We start from the raw sequence: 21,875 nt of genomic DNA on the forward strand, positions 1-21,875 counted from the left end.
TGGTTCTTCATATAAAAAATGCAGACATGAAATGCAAATGCTCCAAACAGACAATTTCAGACATTGCAAACCTCTTTGCAATATACTATAATTGGATGTTGTCAAATAGGCTATCAGTTTATCACTAAATACGTTTACAACTTTACAGGTCCTAAATATGAAATAAAGGACTACAACAAAACTCTTAGAATAAATTTCAAGGTTACACTCAACGAGATTCTTAATATGGTGATGGATACAGGAAGACATTCAGAAAAGCTAAGATTCATTCAGAAATGTAACTGCACTCATACTACAAGATTGCTGTATGGCAATATGGCATCAAGAATTCACTATGAAATTTCTTAAATTAGGAGAGAGAGGGAGAGAGAGCTAACATTTATATGTTTAAATGATCAGATTTGCAAATATAAAAAAGTTTTCATTGTTCAAAATGCTAGGCTCTATCAGTCAGCATGCAGCCATCTCATTAAAGTGAAACAAACATCCCATATTCATAGTACAGGGTATGAACCACCAACGTGAACAGGAGTACCTCTTTGGTTCGTCCGGTAACTAGCTGATAAACTGATAGCAGGTTGTTGCATTCAGGCCTTTCTGGATTGTCAAATTCCAGGCTTCACACATAAGAATACAAGTCATAAATTAAGGTAAAGAGAAATGTAACAGTTACATGCAACAAAGAAAAAATCCATTTCATACCAAAAACTAAAACACAAAACAGTTCCAAGTTTTAAAAGAAACAGTACCCTGGATGTCCAATAACCAGGAATTACCAGGAGGTCGTGTACATACCATAATCCCTAAATAGGTTCTACAAATATAGGAAAAGGGTGAACCAACTTCGCTGTTTCTGAAAAAGCCAATACTAAACAGCTGCAACTTAAGAGTCAAAAATTTATGCAACATACCATAAATCCTGAATTCATATGAAGACAATTTGATTTAGCATCCATTAAAACAAAAGACTTGCACAATGCACTGCATGCCACCCAATTTTACAGGGGAAACAAACAAACATACTGGAATATTGAGTTTTATTCCCTGGTATGGATGAGCTAGATAGACTAAACTGTAAGACCTTTCCAATTTCCAACATTTTTTCTTGTTTATAGGACACCCTTACCAATTTATGATCCTTTTCAGCTATTCTCTTCCTTCTTGAAATATTCTTCACTTCACAACTTAGAAATTGAAGTTCATGGCATTGGCTTGTACATTAAAGTGTTCTCTTATTGTTAGAACATTTCAGTTATCAAAATTCATATCCAAATGTGCATTGAGGGAAGCTACACATCGTGATGTCAGAAATCCTACTAAATGTGATATTATATTATATCTGCATTTAATCATATGTTTTCTTTTCCACAAGATGCTTCAGTTTGATCCTAGTAAATTTCCACAGTTGCCGCTGTTGCTAATCTGAGGTATCACTGCATTGAACTGCAGAGATTGCATAAAACACATGGTTGGAGAATAACAATATTGATTCTAAGATCTGCTTCATACTCTATGTTGAAAAAAATAGCCCAGATTCTACTGAAACTCAAATCACGTAAAGGAAGGTTTCATAAAAGAAAAATGAGAGTTGAGATGGTTACTCAAGAGACCATCAGAGCTAATAATTTGGCTTCTAAATCAGTTTCAAAATGCCTCCCTCAGCCATCAGCTAATGCTTTAGATGAGTATTGGCCCAAAAAGGAACTGACAATGAAGAAAAAGGCATCTCCACCACTCCAAAAATTTGATGTGAGAAATATGTTATATGCATGTTTAGCACCTAAGACTGAGGTGCAGAAGCCTCACCTACCTGATGCATAAAGCTCAAGCAGTTTAGGCCTCATAAAAGAACATAAAATAATGACAAAAAGTATGAGTTCACTATGCAACTTACTGCACTATGATGCAGGGAATAAACCTTGACTATGTTTAGACTTGGGGCTTTAAATGCAGAAACCTTGGCGAATTAAGGCATAAAGTTACAATCCATTTGTGCCTCAAATTCTTAGCAAAGGATCATAGATCTGTTCTTACCAGTTGAAAGAACTAAACTAGAACATTTTGTACAAGCTAGCTTATGAACCAGACTAACGATTGTCCAAGTTCTAGAAACAGAAATACCAGTCTGCACATTACAAAGGTACTATCTACATAAACCCCATTCATGATGCTCCAAGCACCACATGTTCACCAGGCATTCCACATAGATTTTTGCAAATACATATGGAACCTACAGTGAGACAAGCAGACAGAGGCTTTGTTCAGAGATGAGAAGAGATGATTGAACCGACACCCAAGTTGAAAATGGTAAATAAAAAAGAAAACCATATGAACCTGTGAAGCTACTGAAACAGCCATGGAATTTTCAAATATGTATACGTAGTTCCTAATTCATAGTAACAATATCTGTAACAGTACATTTGTTTCATACTGAGGGAAGAGAGTGAACTTTCACAGGAAAGAGCACATTTTTCTGAAAAATGCCGCCAGCATGGCTTTCCCATGAAAATCCTTTCACAGGGGAGAGGTGTGAAGGGATTTTCTCACCAAAGGGAGGGAAAAGCTGGGGCTCATAGTGCCAGCGTGGACTGTTCCCTCCCTTTGGTTTGGGTGTTTTGTTTCACTCATGGTGGGAAAATCTGGAGCTTTCCTGCCAGCATAGATTTTTTTCAGAGAAAATAGGCTGAAACAAACAGGCCCTAAGAAAAGAATGCCCTTATCAAGTTATCATTTATCACAAAATCATGAGTTCTCATCAAGTCAACATAAGATTAACAATTACGAAACATGAAATTAGATCGTTGACAGCTAAATGTACTTAAGATCACAACCAAGCAAATGAAAACAAAATATGATCCCACCAAACACGTGCAAAAGACAAATTTACATGCCAAGAGTTTGACAACTAACCCGGAGAATGAGTCTGTTTTGCAGCGTTTTATCTTGTTTGCAATAATCTGGGGGGGGGGGGGGGGGGGGGGGGGATCAACATGCATGAGAAATGAACAAAAAGCTGTAATAGAATTCAAACATTAAAAAAATGAATTAAAGAGCAATCATTTTCGACATATTTGACATCAGACCAGCTATAACATGAAAAAAATACAAAAATAGGACCAACAAGGTACACTCTCATTTAGAGTTCTCGTATCAGAAAGAATTAAACCCTTCCTCTTCTGCCAGGACCATTGCATGTGAAATTCATCCTTGCTCCTTAAGTATATTTTACAGATTGATATATAAAAAATGTCAATCAATAGAAATGTGATTCTGCTACGACACAATCCCATCGTAATGGTGCTCTCTTTATAAAGGAACACTATGACTATATCCTGAAACTAAATTCAAGAGAAAAGAAACATCTGACACCAAAATATGGCTTCCAATAGGCTAAAGCGTTTTGTGGTACCTAATTGAGTTTTAAAATATTACAACCCAATTTGGTACTTCTCAGTACTTAATTGGCCTACTTTGCAATAGATCTTAGAAAAACTTCATTAGCTGAATGGAAAACTACATTTCTTTTTCAGGAGATAAAGGCAATATCTTTAATAATGGCTAGCTAGAAATTTCACTTTTCAGCATTTTTGCATCAGCTGCAATAGTTTAAAAGTTGTCCATGGCTTCGTCTGTCCATCCATTCAAGTAAAAAAGTGCCAGAATATTGGATTGAATGTGTGCTTACTGAAAAGTGATTGACATGAACCTACTTGAAATTGATGAAGTCAAATAACTGACATAAATAAAATCTGAAATCATGAAATGCAGGACTCACATCTTTTGAATCTAGAAGATTGATGCGGGACTGATCAGAAGGTGCAGACTTGGACATCTATGCAAAAGAGGAGAGGCAAAAAATATTAGTACATTAGTATCAGAAAAATGAACAATTAACAATTTTCAAAGAACAATATAACATATCATGTGAGAGGAAGTAACAAAACATATTAATCATCAATTTTTACTTTTATCTAAGTCAATAAAACATCAAAATTCAAAGTCATAATTCAAGTAAAAAATAAAGTACTTAATTTTTTCATTTGGCTGAGGCTGTGAGCAAACTGCCTGCTTTCTATTGGACAGTCCAACGAGCAAAGTCTTTGTGGTTGTCCTCTATAATGCATATTAAGTGTCCCTGTAATGACCCCGATTGATCCTCGTAAAAATAGTAATTTTTTTTTAAACAATTATGAAAACTCACCCAAGGATCCGGGGCATCATAGCTTTAATATACCAAACCACAAATCATACCGTGCATTGAATCAACTTGAAGTAATAAATAAAACTTTATTAATTGAATAAATCATAAGTCAAAAGTCTGAAACTATCAAAATCGTCTATGTCAATTTGAGTCATCCTGTCAGAACCCAGAACAACACTCACAACTCTCGTAGCTTCCAACTAGCCAGTCTGAGACATCAATGAGCATTTGTACTTGTAAAACAGTTTTAAGAAAATGGGTAAGAACAAAAGTCCTCGTACGAATTACTCTAAAAATCCAAACAGTAAACGAAATAACATAAACAAATTTATGCATAAATTTTAAAGGAATAACAAGCAATAACTTACCACAAATACTTTAACATTCAAGCATTCAACCAAATATCATACAAAACCAAATATTATGTAAAACCAAATATGCATAAATGCATTAACTAATACTCAAGAGTAAAATATGCATGATTCAATGCACATGTATGAATAACTTATTAAGTTATTTATCAGAGTTGATTTTGCATGTGTGTCCCTATTAAATGCATACAAGTTTAATTTTCACTTTTCCTTAAACCCGCAGATACTCAAAACGAGCACAATTCCCGAAGTTCAAGCTAGGCTCTCAGTTGTACCTTAACACATAATTTGTATTTTATTACTAGGTTTCACACTTGTTCCTCGACCCATATAAAAAAACTTCACCTAATGTCGGGATATCAATGAAAATCCTCAGTCATTGATGTCACTTTCTTGGTATACTAATAACTAAACCTAAGTCAACAATAACACCCCCCAGTCAAAGTAGTTAAACCTCTCTAAAACCGTGGCTGGGAGGTGAACCATTATATCAAGTTCAGAGGCACAATCACACACGGAGTTTTAGTATCATCACGGTCCCTTATAACCGTCATCCAAGATTCTCACACTGCGGCAGGAATATCAAAGAAGAGATTAATTATATTGTTTGGTCTCTTATACCAGTTCAAAACAAATTTCAAGTTCTTTACGCAAGAACCGTTTTGCAAATCTATATGCAAAACAAACAATTTTGGGCCTCGACCCTCATAATTTAGCAGTGTAATTAAATTTGAAAAACTAATAATTTTCATAAATAAATTTTACAATGCACAAATAAAATCAACAACAGTTGGAGCAACACATGCTCCTAACATACATCGCCCGCAGTGGTTCACATCTGACCACCCACATATCTCAAAAGTGATTTATTAAAAATTGCAAAACTTCAATGAACATGCAACACACAGTGATTCCAAACATGTCCACAATACACATTCAAAACACACAAAATGGCACATTAAGCCAAGTATATACGCATGTGAATGTGATGCTTACAGACCTCACTATTCATGATCAATTCTATGCATATAACCAACCAAACATGCATATGATCACAATCATGCAAACATCAAATAAATTTCAGATTCATGTGTATGACATGCACAATTGCAAACTGATCCATTTAGGATCAAATTTATGTATCATCTCAAATAGAATATATAATCCAATCAGATTTATGTACATGACCAATTCCATATACTCAAATCAACTATACAGTAAATTTACCATTGCTGGTCCGGTTTATGTACACACTCAGAATTATATACATGTATCCACCATAACAAGAGAAGTGCAATCCACGGATCAGATTCATGTATATTGATCGTGCATATTTTACGCATATTTTTATATATTCTTATGCATGATTTTGTGCATATTTAATGTTTAAATGCCCATGTTTAGTTGTTTTACGTGTGTTTTCTGGTAGGAAAGCTTTGGTTCGAATTTCACGAAAAACGGAGCTAAAACAAGCAATCTGAAGAAGTTTGGAGGTATTCAGATCAAATCCCGAGGTATCAGTCAAAATCCAAAATTTGAGATCTGATCCATTCTTTAGAAGGCCTAAAATACCTAAATACCCCTAGTGGGGCGTCAACCACCTTTTAAAATTAGTATAAGTTCTAACGTTGTTTTAGAAAATAGTTGTTGAGTTGAGGTGTTCTGTAAATTTTGAAAAACAAGTCTTTCTTTAATAATTTTACAAAACTACCTATCTAACCCTAGAATAGCTTATATAAGCTATGATGGGACGTGTGAGAGGCGTTTTTGCTTCCTTGGAATTTCCTCCCCCTCCTTATTTCTCTTCCCCTTTCTTACCCAAGGCCCTACCTCGATCGTGGTGCCATTGAAGCCTCCTCTCCAACCTAGATACTGCCATGATGCTGGTCGAACCCTTCCTTTCTCCCTAGCCAGTATCCTCTTTTCTCCAACACACTTCTCCCATATTCGTTGTTCAGCAAAGAAGGCCATGCGCAATCGAGAGAATGGTGAACCTTGTGGATTTCAACTCGGAAGGAAGGCAACCACATGCGTGAACAGATACAGACTGCTCTCTTCTCCCCCAAGCTCCTCAGAGATGCCAAAAGGTACGCTCTTTCGTACACTTTCTTTAGTTTAGGTGAATATAGACTAGGGATTTTTACTTTGCTGCATATAAATTAGGGATTTTTAACATTTATTTCAGCATTAAAATTCAAGTTTTATTTTTGTTCAAATCTGGTTTTGAAAACCGGCAGCTAGGGCAACCAATCGGCCCAACCCAATCCACCGGCCAGGCCTGATCAGCTACAAACGGTCGGCCAGACCTATTTTGTGTCGATTTTTAATTAGTTTTAGTGGTTGATTATTAATTTTACTAATTTTTTATATTAGGTTAGCATGTTAGTTAGCGGTCAGCATGTTAGGGTAACGGTTTTGCAAAAGATTCACGCGAGTTTGATGATAAAAATCTGGTTTTGAGCAGATTTTATAAAACCGAAACTGAGTTTCACGTGTTCTATGAAATCCGTTTTTGGCAAAACCATGACCTAGTCTTTTCCTAGTTAAAGTCGTTTATTTTCTTAGATTTAGTGGCAGCAATCTGTTATAACTAGATTCATTTCAATTATTGTTTTATTGGGACTAACTGTAGCTAGAACAGTCCGTCTAGTTTGTCTTTGTTTTTATGGTTGTTTTGTGTTTTGCAGGTGGTGTCGTGAGCTGATTGATTTTAGGTGGAACCAGGGCTGCGGTAGACATATCGAGGCACGCCCGTACACACGAGGACAAGAGGAGGTAGTTGGCAAGCAGACAAAGACTTATTTTTTTTAGTAGGGCATTAGGCCAATTATTTATTCTAGGTTGTATTAATTTTTATTTTCGCTTGAACATTTGTAATAGGTTTGATTGCACATTTGTTTATTTTCAAGGCAATAAAGAATGTGTTTTATTTGGAGTACAAGGTTTTGAGTCTTTTAAGTATCCGTGTATTTAAAGAAAAGTGAAAATTAAACTTGTGTGCATTTAATAGGGACATGAATGCAAAATCAACTCTGATAAATAACTTGATAAGTTATTCATGCATGTACATTGAATCATGCATATTTTACTATTGAGCATTAGTTCATGCATTCATGCTTATCTGGTTTCGCATGATATTTGTTTCTGAATGATATTCGGTTGAATGCTTGGATGGTAAAATGTTCGTGGTAAGTTGTTGCTTGTGATATTCTTCTGAAATTTATGAATGAATTTGTCATTGTACATATATATATTCTGTTTTGTAAACTGAAATACCTGTCGGGGATATTTCAATCATTTACCTTGTAATAGGTGACAGTCCTTTAAGGACTGACCTGTCTTTTTTCTTTCTTATAATTTTCAAATTTATTTTTGTATTTTCTTTTTTTTATATAATTGTTGGGCTAGTCCAATGACTAGATGGACCAGCCCCTTTGTGTCTTTAAGTGCCTAATTAAAGGCACTCTCTATGTAATTTCCTTAATGCTTTTCTAAAGCATTTTTTAAGTGAGAATAACATATTTTTTATGTCTTGTGCTTGCTCTTAGTGTCTTTTGTTGTATTCTTTTGATTGTACTGTCCCTTTGTGGACTAAGTGCTTGTGTACTCTTTTGTTTATTATTTACCCTTATTGGGTTGTGTATTTTACTTCCGCCCTTTTCATTTCAGTAGGCAGCTACCACCCACTATACACACACACACACACACACAGATAGAGAGAGAGAGAGAGAGATCCATCATCAATAGTTTGAGTATCACCCAGATGCTCCATAAATGCACATCCAATATTTAGATCCATAATAAAATAGCATTATATTAAATGGACATTGAGAATTACCATTCAAGTCAGAATTAAATTATACTTTCAGCTTTCTTTTTGGACTTTCTAAATGTTGGGAAGAGTTAGCCACAGACAAACCAAGATTTCTCTATCTTCACTTAATATGTCCTGCATCCATTGATTGATTCCTGAAAAACTTTATATAATTGAATTCATCCTCAAATAATTGATCATCAGTTACTCATCAGACCAGCGGTTTGTATATTCATTGATCTCTCCCTTTCAGCACTAATGCAACAAGAGGCATGCAAAGTGTCTAAGAAGTTCAAAATAAAAGATTTCTGATCATGACAAGATAAAAGTGAATGACATTTGTAATACATAAACTGGAGCTTTGAAAATGTCAGTGCTTTACAAAATCAGTCATTCATACTAAACTTCCAGTTTGCATGAGAACCAGTAAAGATAACTATTTGAACAATAAGGTAAAACATATGTGAAGTACCTTGGATAGACCATCAGTGAGAGACATTACACGAGCTCCATCAGGTGGAATGAGTGCGTCAGGGATCTACAAACAGTAGGCATATTCAGATCAAATATAAATTTCATCAAATTGCAGCAAGGAAAGTAAATCAATTGAGAGTCCAAGAGAATAAATTCACCTTGAAAAGCATACCTCCTGTTCTGCTACCAGAACGTGAAAGTAATTACATTGATGAGACAAGCAAGAACATGAAAGTAATTACACTGATAAGACAAGGAAGAAAAAACGTGGAACAGAAGCTTCATGAAAAGATTTTGATTAGCTTGAAGAACGTTTGAGAATCTCACCCCCCCATTTTCTTCCACTTCCTTCCTCCAAATAGATTGTTTACTCGTTGAGCTAACTCACGTGTCAATTCTAGATGCTGTTTTTGATCCTCACCAACAGGGACCAAGTCAGCCTGCAGAGACATCCTAAAGTAGGTAAGAAGATGGGTTCTTTCAATTAAAGTCAATTTACTAAAACAATGAATGAAGCATTTAAAATGTGCAACGAAAAGTATTTACATTGGAAAAAAATAAGAAGCTTAAAAGTGAACATTTTCCATAAACTATTCTTATTGAACAAGACAGGTACTTTATGAAGTAAATGAGGAATTGAAGATGCATGTCATTACTAACATAAATAAAAGAACCATCCGAAGCTGCTCTGAGAAACTGCACATTCAGTCACCAAAATGGAGAGTGGATGCAAAGAGAGCAGTTTCCACACCTGATATAGAAGGATGTCAGAGGCCATAAGAACAGGATAAGTCAGAAGTGCGGCTCCAACATTTTCATCTCCCTGTAAGAATCATGAAATGTAAATTCAATTGTATATGTTGTCACAGACTCACATTTAAACTGGATGACAACAGAAAAAAAAAGTAATTGCAATCTCTGGGTGAAATATATTAGAGCAAATAATAGAGTCAAATAAGGCATACATTTATTCCATCACAACCACAAAGAAAACAAAATTAAGAGATCAACCTGCAATACATACTTTCTGAAATTGAAATAGTATCATCAATAGATAATCAACTTGAAACACATTTAACTTTGTAAAGCATTATATACACGTGAATGTAATATGAGTCTTTAATCAACCTCAAAGAAATGGATGTAAATAACATTTGAGGAAATCATGAAACACAAAACTGTTAAATTATATTGTAATTCCTATATATATATATATATATATATATTGTAATACCCACTAGGGGTAAAATAGTCATTTCCTTGTAACACGCATATTCTTTTTTTAACATGCTTTTTCCTTTTTTCTTTTTTTCCCTTTTCACATTGGAGATGACCGTTGGAGGGGCTCCAACGACTTTATGGGAGCCCCTCCTTGGGTCCCATTTTGTGTATCTATAAATAAGGGGACTTGCCCCATGTATTCTTTAAGCTTCTTGAAGCTTTTCTCAATAGATGTTCCTATATTTTTTAGCTCTCTTTCTCATTTTGTGCCACTTTGTGGCTTGTTGTATTCTTGCCCATTAGTGGCTCTTTGTTTGTGTGCTTGTGCATTTGCTAGTCACTTTGTGACATTATTTTCTCTCTTTAATATTTCGTGACAAAAGCATGGTGCACAAAATAACTTAGCACATCTATCAGCAAGCTGTCTAATACTTAATTGTACATAGAGGGTAAAATAATTTAATTATATATATTAACAATCTAAATACATGCAAATAAAAAAAATCAAGTAGATCTCATAAAATTAGTACATACATAAATAAGCACATTACAGCAAGCAGAATAAAGGTCTGCACTCAAGATAGAGGCACAAAACAAGAATACCTCAAATATGCACAAAAAAGGGAAAAGGCAGTGAGATCAATGAAAAACTAGCTTGTAGAGGAAAAGGACATTGTGAAAAACACAGCCGATGAAGACCATATTGCACTTATGGTATAGATGGCTCATCAAAATGCCACGAATAAAAATGATGATCCATCTCAAGGTGTTCAGTTTGCTCGAAAAAGGCACAAAATCATACTCTTTTTGTTAGAAAAAGAAAGATGATGAACGAACAGAAGAACTCATATGTTATGATAGAGACAACCTATAGGCACTTTTGTATACCTTGAACTTGATCAGAGGATTAAAAGTACTCTTATTAAGCATTGTAGGAGCCCATGCATTTTACTATAGTATCCTCTTACTAAGCACTAAGCATACATAAGGATTATTCCCCAGCTTGACTATCAAAAAAAAAAACATACATTGATAGGAGTCTATGTATTTTACTATATTATCTTTCTGTAGTAATGCAGGATTTTCCAATTCAAGGTGTCAATATGTACAAGAATATTGGGGGGAGGGAGAGGAGTTTGTGTAGCAATTTTTTTCCAAAAAAACAGATTTACAAAAAAAAAAATAATGTCAGACCACTTAAGAAGAAAGACGAAGAAAAAGCTTCTTTTAAGTTCTTCACAGAGAATTTAATGTATAAGCATATGATCATGCAAAGGACATAGACCAAGATTCATTTTTTAACTATAGTGAAAGCAGGAAACAAGAATGATATGAAGCCAAACTTTAATAAACAATCCCACAACAATAATAAGGATTTCAATGGAACATAAAACAAAAGCTAGCTGCCAATGTGGATGGACAAGGAATAATGTTGTTGATGAGACAAACACAGGGATGAGATGCCATCATACAGCTCTAACGCACCGCCTTGCGTGATTTCTCTTTGAATTGGATCATCTTGTTTAGCCAACCAATTGGTACGACAGAACTTAGTAACCACATAAGTTCCACATGTGCGGGAACATGTGATTGCACAAACACAGATGCCTGCAAGAACGAAAAGAAACTCCCCTTAAATGGTTGTCATGAGTGAAGTAGAACAAGAAGCAAAATTCAAATATGGCCTTAAACCTTAGAAGTGTCAACACCACATGCCAAATAAATTGCTGCAGTTTCCCTTGTAGCTTTTGATAGCTGCTGGGTCTCGTATGGCAGAGTTATCTGGGAATACAAGTAACAGTGGCTATAAACAAAGATGTCAAGATCCAAAATTTGCAGAAAAGAACTAAAGAGTCTGAGACAATTCTGAGGTACAGTACCTATCTTTAACTCCCACAACCAAGCACAGAAACTAGCATACTATATTTTGTTTAATTGTTTTATATAATTGTGGTTGACTGATGTTCTCTATATTTTAATTTGTTCAAATATCTGGATTGTAAAACTCTAAGTCTTAAACGCTTAGATTGATTGTATTTACTTGAGTCTTAAAAGCTTTGCTGTAAGTTGTGACTTATTGGCTTGCTTTATTTGTTGGATCCTCAGAGTATTGGATAATTTGCATTTTTCTTATTAGTCATGAATATTGTTAATAGTTTATTATCTTGATTCGTGGGTGTTTGATGGTTTATGTGGTTGACTGCTGTTTTTTTTATATTTACACGGAGAAACGGCCCCAGAATCAGAGACCTAGCTGCAATGGATCTGCCTGCCGTACTTACAATCACTGTCCTGGCAGCGTAAAACTTTGTGGGCTTACCTCTTCCCCCCAGGGATTCACCACGCTTTGTCTTGCGCAAGGGGTGACGCCCATGGGATTTGAACCTAGACGGCCTACCTAGCGGCCCAGGCCCCATCCCACTTCGCCAAACCCCTTTGGGGCAGTTGACTGCTGTTTGTTATGTGATAACCTAGCTTTATTTTATAGTTATTAGCATTTTTCTCTGCATTATGAAAATTTTCTTATTCTTTTTCAATTTTTTACAAGATGTGATTTTTAAAATATGATACAATGCAGTATTGTTTTTGACATTTTCAACACCAGTTACTACTGTATGCACTTTACAACCTTGATCAAAAGAAAAGGCTTGATTAGGGAAAGGTAGATGCTATTCGTAAAAAATAGAAAGCACCTCAAGAAAAGAGGCCTAACAAAAACATAAAAGAAATTTTAAAAAATTGTAGATACATACCGCATGCAGATCCACGATAAAGAAGAGTGTTTCATACGTATTCTGATGTAAAAAGCAAAAAAAAGGGTCATTACATAGCAAAAACCAGTTAAGAATCTCAATATTGCAACTTTTGATAACTTAAAATCTTTGCTTCAGCAGGTTATCCCTCATGACTGTGTAATAGTTAGCGTAAAGGCTACATGAAAAAAATAATGCAGAATGGACATGAAACATTTGAAATGGAGATCCATCCTCAACATACATAATAAAACCAGACAGAGTACGTCCACCATAGCAACAAAGTAAAACAACCAATTCAAGTCCGTATTAGTCCTTGTAATAAAGGCATGATATATTCAAGTATTTAAGCTTATACTGGATGAGACAGCTTCATATGTGAATTTCAATTTTAATAAATTCAGGCAGGCAGTTCTGAAAAGGGTTGCTATCATCCAGAATCTTACATAAGTTCAACCAAAATGGATAGCATGATGGCAAATGTTATAACATAATTTATTATGCAGTGAAAATATTATTCATATAGGCAAATCTTACAATAGCCATGAAGAAGTGGACATGAGGTCCAGCATTTGTTAGAAACTTAGAATACAAACCAGCTCAGACTTTTACAACAATTTGTAATATGGCTTTATCTGATATCAATGGTTGTCTTCTATGTCACATGGGTGCGGGTGCGGCTCAATTTCAAAAATTTTGGACACGGGGACACGGGTATATATATATATATATATATATATATATATATAAAGACTGTGCTGTTGCACAGTCTTTAGCGCTAAAGACTGTGCTCTGCACAGTCTGGGTAAAGACTCAGTCTTGCTAAAGACTGTGCAGCTGCACAGTCTTTCTCTGCTAAAGACAGAAGTATATATATTTTTAAAAAAATATATAAAAGATATTTTTTTTAGTTTTTATACATTTTTTGTCCTAAAAATGGACAAAAATAGACTTGGTCAACATTGACCGAGTCCAAAACATGGACAGACTCTGTCCCGGTGCGTTGACCGAGTCTGACTCTTCGTTGACCGAGTCCGGCCCGTGTCCAAAGCCGCACCCGTGTTGGGGCGTGTCGACGCGGGTGCGTCGCCTCCCAAGCCGAGTCCGTGTGACATAGGTTGTCTTGTGGTATCCTCCCCTCATCCATATAGAGGGATAAGAGCCCTCGGGATAGGTAAGCCTCTAGAAATAAAAAAAATACAAAATTAGCTTGTGAATTGATACATTTTCTGAAGGAAATTATGAAAGACGAATTATCAATACACAGTTTAGAATTATATATGCAATGGAAACAGTCAATAGAACTGTCTATCGGCATATATATTACCTGGACACTTCCACTACCTAGCCATGTCCAGGTTTGACAGGTGGAGACATCATATACCTAAAACACTTCTTCTGGACACTCCAGTTGCATTAAGTATTAAATGCTTCTTTGTAAAATTTAGCTTTAGACTTTCATTTTTATTTAAACATACTTTTATGGTTAATCTTGTTAATTTTGCCTAAAACTATGAACATCCTTGTGGCTTCATATAAAAACCATACAAACTTAATCATCAAAGAAAAAAATACACAATAAATCATAGCATTTTATTAGTTTTAGTCTCATATATTACATTACAAATTTGACAGCCTCTCTTCCAGTTCAATGTTCAAATATGTCTTACCAAAGGTTGCCAGACTAGGAAGCGGAAACGGGAAGTGAAAGCAGTAGGAAACATGAAGCTAGGAATAAAAGAAGCCAATATAAGAATTGAATAGGAATCAAAATGGAACGCAAATAAAAACTAAAATAAAAGTGACTATTCTTAAATTTCATGATTTTTTAGTGTACAAATTAAATTATTAACAAAATCTAAAAATGATGACTGTCAATTTAGGAAAAGCACGTAGAAGTGAGTGAAAAGCGTCAGAGGAAACACATAAAAAACATGAAAGGTAGAGTAAGAGAACATATAAGAATAATAGATGAAGTGTGTGGAAAGCATAGAAGAAGTATGAGAAAATCGAGATTCTCATCAAGTTTCGGAAGCAAGGAGTATTGTGCTTCTGAAGCGAGCTTCCCACCTATCTAAGAAGCTTTTAGTAACTCTGGTCTTACCTTCTTTCTTCTGCAGTCCACAGTTCCACACAAACACAGTCGTATTCCTGCATCTAGTTTTTAAGATCTCAATATGTCCAACACCAACCCTTATATTAATGTACAAGTACACATGTCTGCATGTTTCCATTAGAAATAGGGCATTTCAATGTGGAGAGAATTCCTTGACAATCGTGGTTTTTTTAAGTGACAAAAAATAATAAACCATGATTCGCTTCTCCTGTGCTAATAATGCAATGCCTTTTATGTACATCAAAAATAATAAGCTAAGCTAGATACATAAAAAAATTGTGTAAAACAAACCTTTTATGTAAAATTCCTAAATGAACATTCTGCAATCAAATGAAAAACCTTACAAGTTGTTCCAAGTCCCCAGCTATCACCTTAATGCCTCTGGCAATATATGGCTACCAAGCATGAAAGACGCCATTTTCTAAGCACCAATTTCATTTTATCAAAAGCTCTTATCATGTAAAAACTCTATTCCAATATTGGTCACCATGGAAGCGAGGTCATTATCATTTAATGGATAGATGATGTTTTTTCTTTACATTTTCAAAAAAAACAAAACTTAGGCTTTTCCTTTTTGTGTGTTATATTTTAATATTTTATGCATTTTTCATTTTTTTTAAGTGCCAAGATTTTAGATTTAACAAAAAACCCATAACATCCCAAGATTTTGCCTAGCTGATATAGCCCAAAGGCCCGAGACTGACATATGTGACTAAGTTCTGAACATAGTCACTGATATCACCAATATTTTGAAAATATCACCATAATATCGGTAATTAGGGTAAGCTGAAATTATCAACAATAATATCATGAAATTTATGTGATATTTTTGAAAATTACTTATTTTTATATTTTAAGCCTACTTTTCTACCTTTTGTTTCTTTTATATTTTAAAACCTTTTAAAACTTGTTTCTTTGCATTTTTGCAAGAAAAATAATGCAAGACTTATTATTGTCTAATCTTTTCAGCATTATTTATATTTTTTCAATTTTTTTAAACTTCTGAGATTTTCCCAAGATTTTAGCAAGAAAAAACACTTATTAAAAGAAAAACTCTGAGAAAAACACTTAGCGAGAAATTGACTCGAACAATATAGGCGACTATGGTTCTGAATAAATATGTAACAAAATGACTGATGTTCAGCACAACTATTGCTTTCAAATAAGCACCAAAAATCACAAAAGCTAATGTGTTTACTGTGTAAAAGGCAATCTCACTTTAGCATTCGATAACATATCACAAACTAAAGTCATCAAAGCTCGACATTCACTAAGCCAAGTAGGTTTCTTGACAAAATTCCGGATAGCACCAAAAAGATTCCACAATCTGAATATGAACATACAACTCGTTAAGTCTAAAACACACGCATGTATATCCAGATTTATAGAAATCCACCAACCTGAAATATATATGTATCTACGTATATATCCAGGTTTGTGTGAACAAGTAAACTCGTCAAACCTGAATATATATATATATATATATATATATATAAATATAAATATATATATAATGAGATTTGCATGAGCATAAGAAATAAAAATTAAAAATCTGACTACATGCATATTCAGATGCGAATCAAGAAAAATCAACACATATATGTATTTAGATACATACTTTACAAAAATTGACTAGCCTAAAACTACATGCATACTTTTAGATGCAGGGCCAAGAAAATCATCATAAATGTATCGATATGCATATTTTCAGATTTTTGATGCATAAGAGAAATCGTCATTCATAAAAAAATAAATCTATATATTTATATATATAAATTTGACACAATGAAATCTGATTTCCCTTTTCCCTCTAATACCTATACATAAATCAATTTATACGTATTTCTTGCATGTAAGAATTTAGAGAGAAACCCGTACCTTGATCGAAGATCGGAAAGACTCGAAAAAAATCAATTGATGTATGAAAAAAAAGAACTATTTTCTTTTTCTTCTCCTACTTTTCTTTCTTTTCTTCTCTCCTTTTTTTTCTTTCTCTCTCTCTCTACACGATTTTCCCTCTCTTGTTTTTCTCTCTCTCTCTCTCTAACTCTCTCTCTCTCTCTAGAACATGAGTTCTAGAGAGAGGGAGAGACTAACCCTTTTTATATAGTTTTTCTTAATATTTTATATTTTTTTTCTAAGTTGTTTTAATCTAGGAGGGGTGACGTCCCCTCTAGATAATACCTTAGTTAGGTAGAGTTCTACTTCATGTAGAACTCTACTCTTATCTACCTTCTAGATATTTTAAATAAATAATTTATTTTAATTATTTTTTAAATTATCCCAAAAAAATATTCTAGAGGGTGTCGCCCCCCTTTGGAAAGCCTTATGGGGTAGAGTTCTACCCTAAGTAGAACTCTTCCTCATCCTATTTTAAATTTAAAGTTGATTTTAAAGATTTAAATTGGCCATAGATAGATTTTGAATCCAAATCTAGATCTAAGATGCAAATCCAAATCCATATGGATCTAACCTGGACTAGATCCTAGTCAATATGGATCTTGGACTAGGTTCAGATCCATATTAACTTCGATCAAATAGATCGGATCCAGTCCGATCCAATCCAAAAAAATGTCAAAATAGAGGCCGATTATTTTTTTAAATTGTGATTTTTGGGCTAACCGTAATCCGATTTCGAAAAAACAAGTTGCCAACGCGATCAGTATTCCAAGGTGGATCTAACAGGGGTCATACCTAAATTTTGCCTGAATTTCGCTCAATTTTTGCTTAAATTTAAAGGTTAAAAACAGAGTTACCAGTCGAGGAAGCGGGAGCGGGAATCGATACGAGAAGCGGGAGCGGGAAGCGAGGCACTTTCAAAATTTTAGGAAGCGGGAAGCGTGGGATGACTTAGAAGAAAATTAAGAATCGTCTCGGAAGCGAACCAGAAGCGAGGGGAAAGCGAAAAAAATAAAACTACAAAAAAAAAAATGAAAAAAATGGGGAAGCGTGGGGGGAAGCGCGCTTCCCATAAATGGGAAGTGTGTTTCCCATAAAAGGGAAACGCGCTTCCCATTTATGGGAAGCGCGCTTCCCTGCACATTTCGGAAGCGCGATGTTTCACGCTTCCGAAACACGCTTCGGGGAAGCGTGCTTCCCCATGCGCCTAGGCGCTTCCGGTAACTCTGGTTAAAAACCAAAAATTTCTCAAATTATAATTAGCTCAACTAGGTCTTGTCAGTGGGCTCTGGGCCACACCCATACCCAGCTGACGTCACTTATATTTTAATATATTTTCCATGATTTTGTCAATTTTAAATAAATATATAATTTAAAATTTATATTTATCAATTTTAAAAATCACAAAAAAATACACAATATTACACAACTAGCAGAAGTCTTATAAGGATGACTCATATATGTCTCTAGTTTGAGCCAATAATCCCTTGACCATGTAAATTCTTAAGCTATGAGCTGGGCCAAGTTTTTGACCAAGAGAGCATTCAAGATCACACCCACACAACACTTACTTGAGCTGACATGTCTTAATTGACTCAAACTATATCTCAAAGGCCCAAACAACAGTTATTTGAGTTGACAAGTCTTACCTGACTCAAACTGATATATCAGAGTCAAAGATCAGATCCAAGCTAAGCTTGGATGTTGGTAGTCATTAATACACGCAAGGGCTATGAGAGCAAACATTTGGACTCAACAAGGCACCACTGCATTCCCTATTGATATTGAAGTCCTCAATTTATTGAAAAGGGAAAAATAAACTAACCTGAAGCAAAGTCCAATTCTTTATTGCGCCCAAGTAATTCCCTAGATGTATTGACCCTGTTGGTTGAACCCCAGAGACAACCCTCTTCCTGTACATGAAAAGTTCAATTGACAAATAGTCATCAGTAAGAACAGTTGCTTTTTTATTTCGTGTAAGGCACTAAATTTTACAATTAACTATGGTTACATAACAAGGATTCCCTTAGACCAAAAAGACAATCCCATATCTGGACCATCTCATCCCAGAAATCAGACGTTAGGATCATATTTTTGCGCTTCCATATGAATAATTTTTTCGGGTCAAAATGATGGGCTCATCCAAGTTAAGCAAGTGCCATGGTTGTATAACTACAGTTCATTTTGCAATAGGAATTCAATAATTTATAGTTCAAAACCAATAAAAAAAATCATAACCACCTCAACATATAAAAGGAACACTTATTCACTTCACTCAGCATTCTCAAAATTGAGGGAAGAAGGAGAAACTATTATTTGTTATTTATTTGCTAATATAGCATAAATAAATGACAAAATTGAATCGATAATGGTGGTTAGGGTGACTATGAGTTCAATTGCAATCCAGGAATGAAGACTAACACATGATACGATCAAACTTTTTCTCTCTTTTCTTGTGAAAAGCATGACAGTCATTCTTTCTAAAATCTTTGTTGTGCAATGCATTTTCTATTTCATTGTATAAACATTAAAAAAAATTATCTTTTATCCCATTGCATCATGCAAAAACATGATCAACAAAAAAATTAAAGAAGAACCAACGCTTCAAAAAGACTTCGAAATCCTGGGTTCCTTGGAGTTGGATTTCAATTTCACACATAGTAGATGGCAATTCAGAGAAGAAATTTCTCGATCCCAAGCAACTGGCTTTCATTTCCACGAATCAAACCAACTACTTAGTCTTCTTCAGAAAAGGCTCAATGAAGAGGGAGAGAAACTAACCGCCCTCGTACGCCCACTTACATACCCACCCACCAAATTCACCTCAAATTACAACTCCTATCATCTTCATTTTATCTTCTTCAATCGCTTCCCAACAACAACCGACTACCCACATTACCAATCACGACGCAAAACCCAAACCCACCACCAACTTTCTAAGATATTCAAAACTGATTCGATGAAGTTCAAGCGGAAAATAGAGTCTATGCCGATGATTTACCTCCGCGGTGCCGGGTTTTCCGGCTCGGAGGCGGAGCTACAGCACCGGAACTGCAACCGCAGAGCGATGTTGCGAGCTGGAAACCTTCCCGTGCCCGTCCTCATCCTCAAATAGCTAGCGCCAATGCAACAATATGCTCTGCTCATTCAGAAAGAGAAGAAGCGAGGAGGTTAACAGAAAGAAAGCGGGAGAAAGAGAGAAATGGAAATAATGGGAGGGTTTCACTCACATTGAAGAGGCAACGCGAGGTGGGCAGTGAGAGAACGAGAGGAACGGAGAGAGCACGGAGTGAGCCATTCGTCTTCTTCCCTCTTTCTTTCTTCTCACTCTTCTCCCTTCTTCCCTTCCTTTGCTTGTGGAGGGAGTCTCCTGTTAGGATAATAAATCGAGTATGTCTCCATGAGTATGATACTTTACCTATGAGAGTACCCTAAGATTAAGTACCATTATGCTATGCTGCCAAGTCAACGAACCATTTTTCTTTTGCATTTTCTCCCGATTCATTTCTGCCAATTAGGGTTGTCAACTGGTGGGGTTTGATTCGGACCCAGGTAGTTCCACAACAAACACCCTAAATCTGCTAAAATGCAAAAGCTTCTTTTGAAAATTGAAATTGCTCGCAGACATATTTTGTTTTTGCTGGATTTTGGCTCAGAAGAACTCAAAATCAGACAAAACGCTCAACATGGAAAAGATGCATGATAGAACTATCTTTCCAACGGATGCTAAATCGCCTAAAACAGATCTTTGGTTGAAGAGATATCGGTAAACCACTGAGACAAACAATTCTATGAGAAAATGGTTTCGGGGTAAACAACCATCAGACTGTTTACGATTAGTTTCCGAGACAAATCTGCAATTGATCCAAACATAAAAGTTTTAGACAAATTAGCTATCTTTTCAACAACAAAATTCAGAATTTTTTATTTTGAAAGGTCCAAATATGATTTAATCAATGAGGCAGACTCACAAAAGATATAACAATCGACAAACCACACAATTTTTTATTACAAACAAAAGAGTTATAACTAAAATACCACAAGCGGGACAGGTTAGGCCAAAACTCTAAAAAAACAAGCACACATAAAACTAAAGCATAAGTTCAGGTCTATTTTCAAAAAATAGAGACGATCAAATCACATAATAGTCAAAACATGAAAGTTGTTGAGTTGTTCGATAGATTTCCAAAGAATCCAAAAATATTATAAAATGACTAATATTAAGGGAGATATGTTCTGTTTACTAGAACTGAGACAAAATGGAAAATTCAAACCAAGAACAAATAAAACCCTAAAGAGACCAAAACTTAATTTATTTAGTTTTAGTTAGATGTTAAAGTTCAACCTGCAGAGAAAACACTTTTAATCCAGTTCTCCAATGAAACTAATTTCTTTCTCCATAAACCCAACTTCGATTAAATCAATATCTATTAAACATGCGATAATATTCAAAACAACTTTCACAAAATGAACTTTCAAAAAACACAAATCAAATCCAACATTTCCAATATAAATCAATAATCTAGAAATTTGAAACAAAACCACTGTTCACAATTGTTCAAACTCAAAATCAGCAGCATATAAGTTTCTAGCCAAACCGACAAAGGAGGAGTTGGCCAAACAACAATACAAAGAATGATCCACAAGTTGACAAGGGAGGAGATGTAGCCTTCCAATGGTTACTAATCTCGAACAAGCAAGCTTCTCACGACCAGCAAGACTACGAACATGATCTCATCAATCTCACGTCAACAACAATGGAGATTTTCTCTACCAAAATAATAGACACTAGCAAGTTCAAGCAAGAACAATACCCTAGGTCGGCTAAAACCCTAACTAGGGTTCCTCCAAAGTGGTCGCCCTTCTCAAGGGGACTCTCTCCAATTCGTTCATTCTTTCTTTTCCATAAATTTTCTTTAAAATAGATAAATGACCCCCACCTTTTTTGCAAAAAAAGTTTTATATGCGAGAGATAATGTAGCATGGTCTGACGTTGAGCTTTAGGGAGGTCAACTTCCAAGAGGCC

The 21,875-nt window shown here is 35.1% G+C and overlaps 1 protein-coding gene across 1 annotated transcript in view; it reads right to left on the reverse strand.

Moving 5' to 3' along the window:
• The window catches only part of OVA4 (Nucleotidylyl transferase superfamily protein), a 24,572-nt gene extending 4,372 nt beyond the window's left edge, over positions 1-20,200 (reverse strand). The window contains exons 1-13 of the mRNA XM_089983567.1: positions 20,080-20,200; positions 19,851-19,988; positions 18,675-18,762; positions 12,835-12,876; positions 11,774-11,863; positions 11,567-11,689; positions 9,612-9,683; positions 9,188-9,300; positions 9,019-9,040; positions 8,859-8,924; positions 3,776-3,832; positions 2,911-2,957; positions 536-617 (exon numbers count right to left, since the gene is read on the reverse strand). Coding sequence (XP_089839693.1) covers positions 536-617; positions 2,911-2,957; positions 3,776-3,832; positions 8,859-8,924; positions 9,019-9,040; positions 9,188-9,300; positions 9,612-9,683; positions 11,567-11,689; positions 11,774-11,863; positions 12,835-12,876; positions 18,675-18,762; positions 19,851-19,988; positions 20,080-20,147 — 1,008 coding nt within the window. The 5' untranslated portion in view covers positions 20,148-20,200. The remainder of the gene's footprint in view (positions 1-535; positions 618-2,910; positions 2,958-3,775; positions 3,833-8,858; positions 8,925-9,018; positions 9,041-9,187; positions 9,301-9,611; positions 9,684-11,566; positions 11,690-11,773; positions 11,864-12,834; positions 12,877-18,674; positions 18,763-19,850; positions 19,989-20,079) is intronic.
• Between the last annotated feature and the right edge of the window lie 1,675 nt (positions 20,201-21,875).

The sequence above is a fragment of the Nuphar pumila genome, chromosome 12 (genome assembly GCF_984573655.1).
Source record: "Nuphar pumila chromosome 12, dmNupPumi1.hap1.1, whole genome shotgun sequence".
NCBI lineage: Eukaryota > Viridiplantae > Streptophyta > Magnoliopsida > Nymphaeales > Nymphaeaceae > Nuphar > Nuphar pumila.